General features: G+C 39.7%; 1 protein-coding gene across 1 annotated transcript; it reads right to left on the bottom strand.

The window, feature by feature from the left end:
- Window positions 1-2,242: 2,242 nt before the first annotated feature.
- On the bottom strand, window positions 2,243-7,435 carry LOC119354067 (vacuole membrane protein KMS2-like). Its single transcript, XM_037620767.1, has 8 exons — window positions 7,115-7,435; window positions 5,898-6,109; window positions 5,475-5,553; window positions 5,057-5,344; window positions 4,074-4,228; window positions 3,654-3,770; window positions 3,329-3,514; window positions 2,243-2,816 (listed from the first exon to the last, which is right to left on the bottom strand). The coding sequence occupies exons 1-8, from the start codon at window positions 7,155-7,157 to the stop codon at window positions 2,619-2,621; spliced, it is 1,278 nt and encodes a 425-aa protein (XP_037476664.1). The 5' UTR covers window positions 7,158-7,435; the 3' UTR covers window positions 2,243-2,618.
- Window positions 7,436-7,832: the final 397 nt, after the last annotated feature.

Genomic DNA, 7,832 nt, shown 5'->3' with positions numbered 1-7,832 from the left:
AATGTATGATCGGCTGATGGCCAGTTCCACATATAAGTATATGCAGACATATTTTAATCCAACCATTTGGTATGACAAGATTATCCTCAGCACTAAACAAATGCTCATGTTACCAATCTGTTATTATATCGGCATCATGGCGATTACTTTACGAGTAAGTACCTGGTGATGACTACCGATCCTAGACGTATTCTCATGGATATATAAATATAGTGGCTTGAAAGGGATCTAATAGAGGGTGTATAAAATTAAGAGGAGTGGCGTGGCAGGAAGTAGGGGAAGACTAGAATTGCTTGTCATTAGTGCCTAACAAAGTCAATAAAACTAGTATAGTGTAGCTCAAGAGAGAAGTTGGTGTCTATGAAGCTAATAGCTAAAAAAATAGTGGAGTAGAGTAATGAATATGATTTGGCATGTTACCCCCTGAATACCAACATTTCAGAGACTGAAAAATAACGGAGGGTGCGGCATTTACCATCAAAAGTCTTTTGTTGTAACTCATGTTTAGTATTGAAATTTACAGAATATGCACACCAAAATGATGCACCAATGGAAAAAATATATAAAGAGCAAGATAGTACTCCCTCCGTCCGAAAATACTTGTCGGAAAAAATAGATGTATCTAAATGTATTTTAGTTATAGATACATCAATTTTTATCAATTTCGCCAACAAGTGTTTCCGGACGAAGAAAGTAGATAATAGTGAAAGTTTTTGCGCCCCAGAGTTCAAGAAAAAGTTGAGCGCACCTGTTTTTTTATGTGAAAAGTATGTCAAATTATGCGCTAATAAGACAAGCGGCGAATTCGTAATACGAGAACTATGCATACCCGAGCTTGAATATCTCTGATGAAAGCAGCACAAAGTGACATCAACAGTACTACAAAATATCCAAGAAACGCACAACGAGTACTTCTCGCCAACATTTCTTGAGATGTGCAACATATTTTTTTTTCCCTGCTCATAGCCGCCGGGATCACATTGCTATTTTTCCGTTCCCAAAAAATGGATCAGAATATTTTTCTCTGGCTCGGATCCCCACAGAGAAGCCAAAAAAAAAAGTACATTTCCTAGCACCACTGTTCTGATATGATGCCTGACCAGCTTGCAGTAGAATAGCAGCAGTGCTACCATATTCCGTTGGCTTTGCAGTCCGTAGCCTCCTAGCCGCCTGTAGCTGGAAAGCTGATAGGATCGTAGCGGTAGGTTTACGTTGCTGTAGCCAAGCATAGGGGGGCCAGTGGTAGGGCAGTGTAGGAAAATAGCATGCGCGTAGGATAGGTTCGGCCAGTGCATGTGCATTCATCAGTTACTGCGCGCCAGTAGTAGCTTTCCGGATCTCTGGCCCAGGTGAGGCGATCTACTGGCTCTACTCGTAACAGTAATACTTATTGCAAGCTATGCGCTCCCAGCTGCAAAATGTAAAGGTGTATCTTAGCAGTTGAATATTTCAAATTTCAATTTTTGATGCGCCCTGCAGTTTTTTCTAAGCAATAATGCGCCCAACGTTTAAAAGAAAAAAAAGGCATGTATGCTACATTATGCCAAAAGTTCAGTTTCAGAAAATAGTATGCAAAAAGACAGGCTTGTGTTTTAAGTAATTGAAGATGACCTAATGTTTGATCTAATTAATGAATTGTAGTATCTTTTATAAAGATACTCCCCGGGAGCTTTCCCCATTCCGCAGAATTGAAGTCTTTCGGGACTATATTTTTCATAAAGAATTCAAAGGATTTTCATAAGACTTATATTATGGAGAATGATAAAAAGGCCACCTTTTGCACCAAACGCACTTACTCCCTGAACAATGCAAATAAAAACTTAGGAGCAGGTGTTTAGTCACAACCTCAATATATGATAATTAAGCAACATGAGGATTTTAGACAAACATAAACCTCACACGCTGCAAGCCATGTGAGTGTGATTGGCCCATGAGTGCACAGCCCAATCTGCCTCTCACGCTGGAAGAGCCCATGTCCAAATAAGCAGAGCAAGACTGCACAGTTCCTCCCACTCTTTACCTCGTCAGCCAACGGCGACCTCACTGAAGAGTAAAGAAAGTAAAACAGGAGTAGCTGATAAAAAGACAGAAGTTTTTTTTTCCTTCTCCTGACATGCCATCTGGCATCTGCATTGACACTTGACAGGGACATCAATTTTCTCAACGCGTAGCCATCAGGAACAAATGGCAGATCTTGACAGATCATCACCAGTGCCGAGACAAAAACGACAACATCAAGATGGTAGGCACAAACTTAATGCTTATTGTGCCAATTGATGGCAATTTCTTGGTTGCTATGTACAAGGCCAACATTACACTTGCGCACTAGTCAAACCTTTTCTTTTTCTCCTCTTTTTTTGACTTTCTACCAAGTAGTAGATCAACAAGCTAGTGCTCCACTATAATACAGACAGCGGTTCTTAGTTTCACAGTCATGCTGGCCTGATGGGATGGGTTATATACACTGTATCAATGTGATTTCTTGGAGAATAAAGCCAACTACCCAGTAAATGACCAGATTTAGAATTCCCAAATCAGTCTCATGCAGGAAGTGATGGCATGAATATAAATTGAATGCGTTCCTCTACGATCTGGCTGGATGAAATGCCCTGGCTCCATTAATTTGATAATATTCCGGCAGCAGGTTCAGAAGCGGAACTCATTGTAGCTGATGACTTCATGCTGATCTCAAGCTCTTGTTGTTTCTTGAGATAACTCTGTGCTGTGGAAGTGATTATCTGAATGATGAAATTCATGATCATGAGCCACACCACGGTATTCCAGATCAAAGAGAACGACAGATTCCACTTCTTCCCCTGCACAAGGACAATTCATATTTAGGGGAATGGCAACTTTCTGGGAAAGCAGACGATAACATCAACTAAGCAAGAACAGCAGAGGAAACAAAAAAAAGGCAACTTTATCATAATCATTGTTCCAGTCCATTACAATGCTGAAGTTATGTTACAATTGTCAACTATCATAACCATGTATCCAAGGCCTCTCATCAGTTCATCTACAAGCTAATCAATTGTGCAAACAATACCAATGACTTGGTTAAACAGTATATTTGTCTAGAAAATATACGAGAATATAAAACATTTCTGCCAGATCATCAGCCGCAAGCCCGCAGTTATCACTTACAGCATACTATTCCATGATAAATTAGGACACTCATTTAAGTTATTAACATTGCATTAACAAATTAATCAAACTTTCTAAAGAATGAGAACATCAAAAGATGATAGAGATCATTTGAAGAAATAAAACATAAACAGTTGAATTTTAAATGCTCGAAACTATTTCCAAACTTAGCAAAAAGCGGTACCTTCGCAGCACTAGAAGCTGATGCAGCAGCACTGGCCATTAAAAACTTATCCTTGGCTGTCTTCAACTTGGTGACTAAAGAGGGAAGGATGGATGATACTCCAGGGAAATTGCTAAACACCCACACAAGCCTTTCCTCCACCAATTCAAGAAGTTGGTTGTTGCAGAGAGTAATTACCAACGTTGTCTACATAAGTAATTTGTAAAATCGGCTAGGTCCATCAGAATAAATGAATTAAACAAATGAAATATGAATATGCAAATATTGCAGTTAAAGTTAAATGCTGTACATAGGAGGAACTGTACCAAGTTAGAAAGTAGCAAACCTGCATATAAACCTTGATAATAGCCTTCCCAATTAAAGTTGCCAGAAAGAACTTCCAGAAGGGGACGTTAAATTGTCCACACAAAATGCCAGCAAGATCAAACAGAGGGTTTGGCACCTAACGAAAGGAAACGTTAGTCTCGAACTGTCATATTTAATAATGAAGCAATAATATGCCAAAGAGAACTTCTCTACATTTGCAATAGCTCCAGTGATCACAAGGAAAGTCATGGTCACATACCACATGCAATTTTTCTATAGAAACTATAGTTTGAGTGGGGAGAGAATGAGTTTCTCAAGAAATTTAAATGGAGTTCACCTAACAGCTTAAACTGTTAAGGAGCTACAAGGCAACTCTAAGTACGGTGACCTAATCAAGCATGTATACAAGCAAATAAATGTCCACAAGAAAGAGACTAACCGAAGCAAGTAGCAGTATTGTCGGGAAATTAAGATACTGTGAGTGAGACATAAGCCAGCGCTTGGCCCGATGTAGAGTTGATGATAGAAAACCTTCTTTTGAGATAGAAGCATCCAACTCTGCCAACTCTTCTACTTTTTGGCCTGATAGGCTAGCTGTGGTTCATTTGTTACCTGAGTCAGTTGCGTCAAGTATTTTTTCCTAATTAATTACACAAATTTAGAGCTTCTTTAGTCTAACTTAAGCTAAAGTTGGCGTGATAAAATGTTAGAAACATGGATTGATCGCATCAGTTATTCTTCCAAAGAAATCACTAAGATCACGGATTGTTTAGCCTTAACTTATGCTAATCTTATATGATTGCTTATTGTGGTCAAGATACTCAAACTCATAGGCCAGATAAGTCAGCTTATCATATAGTTAGCCATAATCATTAAAAAATGGGAACAGAAAAATTGTCATTTAAGCATAACCATAAAAAAAGTAGCAAAGGAAGACTCACAAAAAGTGGGAGCATGGATGGAAGTTAAATGCATTCAAGATCTAACATCTGAGCAGGACCATAAAACTGAACTTTATAACTACTCTGCTCTGCACATAGGATAATTATATTTCTGATTGAAGGCTATACTGTAAGATGGTACACAAATAAGCAACAATCAAATAAAAATTCAACAGTCATCACTGATCAAAGTGTGCTATATATGTTCAATTAATTTGTAACTGATCAAGAAGCTTCTTGCTAAGAACTATGCAGTTCTTTCTGACGCGCAATTACACATCAAAGTAACTATGTGATGTGTTTATGTAAGTTTGGATGCGGTGAAGCAATTATACATAATTTTAAGTGATTCACAATGATGCCCTGGAATAATAATTTGAAGAGTAATGAAGAATCGTGAGATGCTTAAAAAGGTATGAGCAAACATAGAATTATGTAAATTATGTTCGAGTTGGCAAGAGCAAAGCAGTACAAACATAACCTGCTCTAGAGATAAAATATGGAGGAAGCTCTCCAAGTGCAGTTCCAATGCCCCAAAGAACAGCTTCAAGATGAACTTCATGCAGTATTTTGCTGAATGGGATTGTTTCCTGATATATTGGAGGTCCAAACTCCAGACAGTCTTTCTCCAACCATGAAGGCCTCCTTTTAAGAAGAATAGTGTCATAAGGAGCACTCTTTAAATCCACCCGGCCACACTGAACCGCTTTCATTGTGAAAAGGGCAATATGAGGCCCTAAATACAATACAAACGTGTGCAAGCCAGAGCCTGCAAAACAAATGATGCGATGAGAATTGAACTGCATGTGTATTCTTAATGATAAATACTTGCTATGCTAGCATTTTATTCAACAGATTAACCAGTCTCACACAAATACAAATTGAATTTTGGGTTTTACCTAATCCAATGGATGAAGCCACCCCTAGTATGACCCACCATAATCCAAATCTGGCATACCAAAGCAGTTCCTGCATATGCTGCATTGAAGACAAAATATAATGGTTTATCCATGCTGCAAGAGCGCACGCACCACAGACGGAGTACATGACTCACTGCTCCCACCCACCTAGGTTCAAGTCTCACATCTACCTTAATTTCAAAAAGTGCAGGGTATAAATCTTACGCCTTCTCATTCAGAATAAATAGATAATACATTTCAGTGATTTCACCATTCAAAAGCAACAGTTTATTTTATGCATATCCAGAGACTGTGAAAGTAGTGCTCTGTTAATTTGAATATTTGCAGTTCAATTCAGCATACCGCCACTCGATTCGTCTAATTTGAAATACAGAAATGTGCTAAAACAGAAGATGATGATACCTTCTCATGTGGGCCATCAGTTACCAAGAGAAGCACACAGGTAGCACCAAGCAAGGGAACCAGGAACTTCAACCGAGAACCTTCTTTCAGAACACATGAACATGTGCTTCTTATACTCTGTCCAATGGCTAGCACAAATAATGCGAGTGTTTTGAATGGCTGTGATGTCAGCGTTAAACTCTCCCGGTCCATCCGATGCTTATCGCGAAGGTCTGAAATATATGTTAAATCTATTACATCATCGACACACAGCACAGAGTAGTCCTACTTTTATCTCATTTAAGTTAACCAAGCTTTCAGAGAACTCTAATTTTATCTGATGTTACAATGAAGGTGGCATAGACTGAAGGATCCAATGGACGATGCACACCCCTAATATTGCCTTTTATAACAATTTTACCAATCGGGATTCCAAACATTGTGCTGTGCATGAAAATAAAAATTTGCAACTACCTTCCCTAACATAGATTGACCGCAATAAGTAGCATTTCTATTATATCCAAAATAACTCGTATCAGAAAAACTGAATTTATATTTGGATATCTCAAAAGCGCATCACAAGAGACATAAGACTGAAAGAAAAATGCAAAAAATAGAACAATCACCCCTAGCCAATCTTTGCGGGTAGATATCGATGGAAAGTTATGGAGTAAAACGTACTTATGGCAACCGCCATCTGCCCTAAAACCAAACGAAATCCAACTCAGATATCAAGTTTCTTCAACTGTAAACTTTCCAAAAGTGGAATAAATAGTAATTCAATAACACTTGGAAGGTAAATCTCCAGCGTAAATGGCGATCAACTAAGACGAACATGATCGTTATTCTACCTCCAACAGAAACAAAGATGAAGGAGTACAAAGTTATACAAGAAGCAGCTCAACTGGTGTTCTAATTCATTTATCAGTGAATCATTATACTCGCCTCAAACAAGAATAGAAAATGACCACTAACTTGTACGTAAAGAAAACAAAATGCTCCAATTTTCCAGGAAAACCTCAACGATACGCATTCGCAGCCCCATATCGCACAACAAATATAACGCCTTCGACAACCACACGAATCTGGAGAAACCAACCATGAACGCCTCTTACACGATTCTAAATTCTAAGGTTCGAAAGCCCAAAGACCCCCTAGAACCACAGCCGTCTCCAGGAACAGAGCGAGATCAAAGTAACAACGCGATAACAACCCAAGGCCGGCATCGGCCCACTCACCGGACATGGCCTGATCCTCGCCGACGGCGGTGTGCTCCATCATGAACCCGGGGCTTCCCCCTCTGCCGCGGTAGATCTGAGCGGCACCGGCCGGAGCAGGCCGCCACGGCTACTCAAACCAAGGGAAGAAAGAGAAGGTGCGAGCTCTGCAGCTCGTTTGGCGGTTGGCGCGGAAACGCCTGGCCGCTTTCCAGGGTCCGGCGGCGAGGCGGGGTCACGAACTCGGCGAGTCGGAGGATACAGACGGAATCGCTCCTTTCTTTTCTCCTGCAAAGCTGGATGCTTTTGAGTGGAAGTAGATGAAGACAAAGCTTCCTCTGTTTTGTTGCGTGCTCAGGCTTTGTGGTTTTACCAAGTCGGAGACAAACGTATTGCTTTGCCTTTGCCAAGGCGTTTTTGTTACCTTTTTCTTAGGAAAGGCGTTTTTATTTCTTTCATGTAGTTTTGGCCATTCAGTTTTCCCATAAGGTAACTTGTGTAGCAAAGTGGATTATCTTTTTTACCCATACAAGGTTAAATAAATATATTGTCTAATATATAGGGTTTCGATTTGGGAAATGATTTAAATCACCTGACCGATAACAACCACCGCGTCCGCCGGTTCCGTGGCCGTCGGATCGGGTGTTAATTAGATGACTCAGAGCAACATATTACATACTCCCTCCTTCCATCTATATAAGGTCTAATGTATTTTTCAAGACCGACTTTGACTATTGGT

This window comes from Triticum dicoccoides, chromosome 2A, assembly GCF_002162155.2.
Source record: "Triticum dicoccoides isolate Atlit2015 ecotype Zavitan chromosome 2A, WEW_v2.0, whole genome shotgun sequence".
Lineage (NCBI taxonomy): Eukaryota > Viridiplantae > Streptophyta > Magnoliopsida > Poales > Poaceae > Triticum > Triticum dicoccoides.
This window is presented reverse-complemented; position numbering and strand designations above follow the sequence as displayed.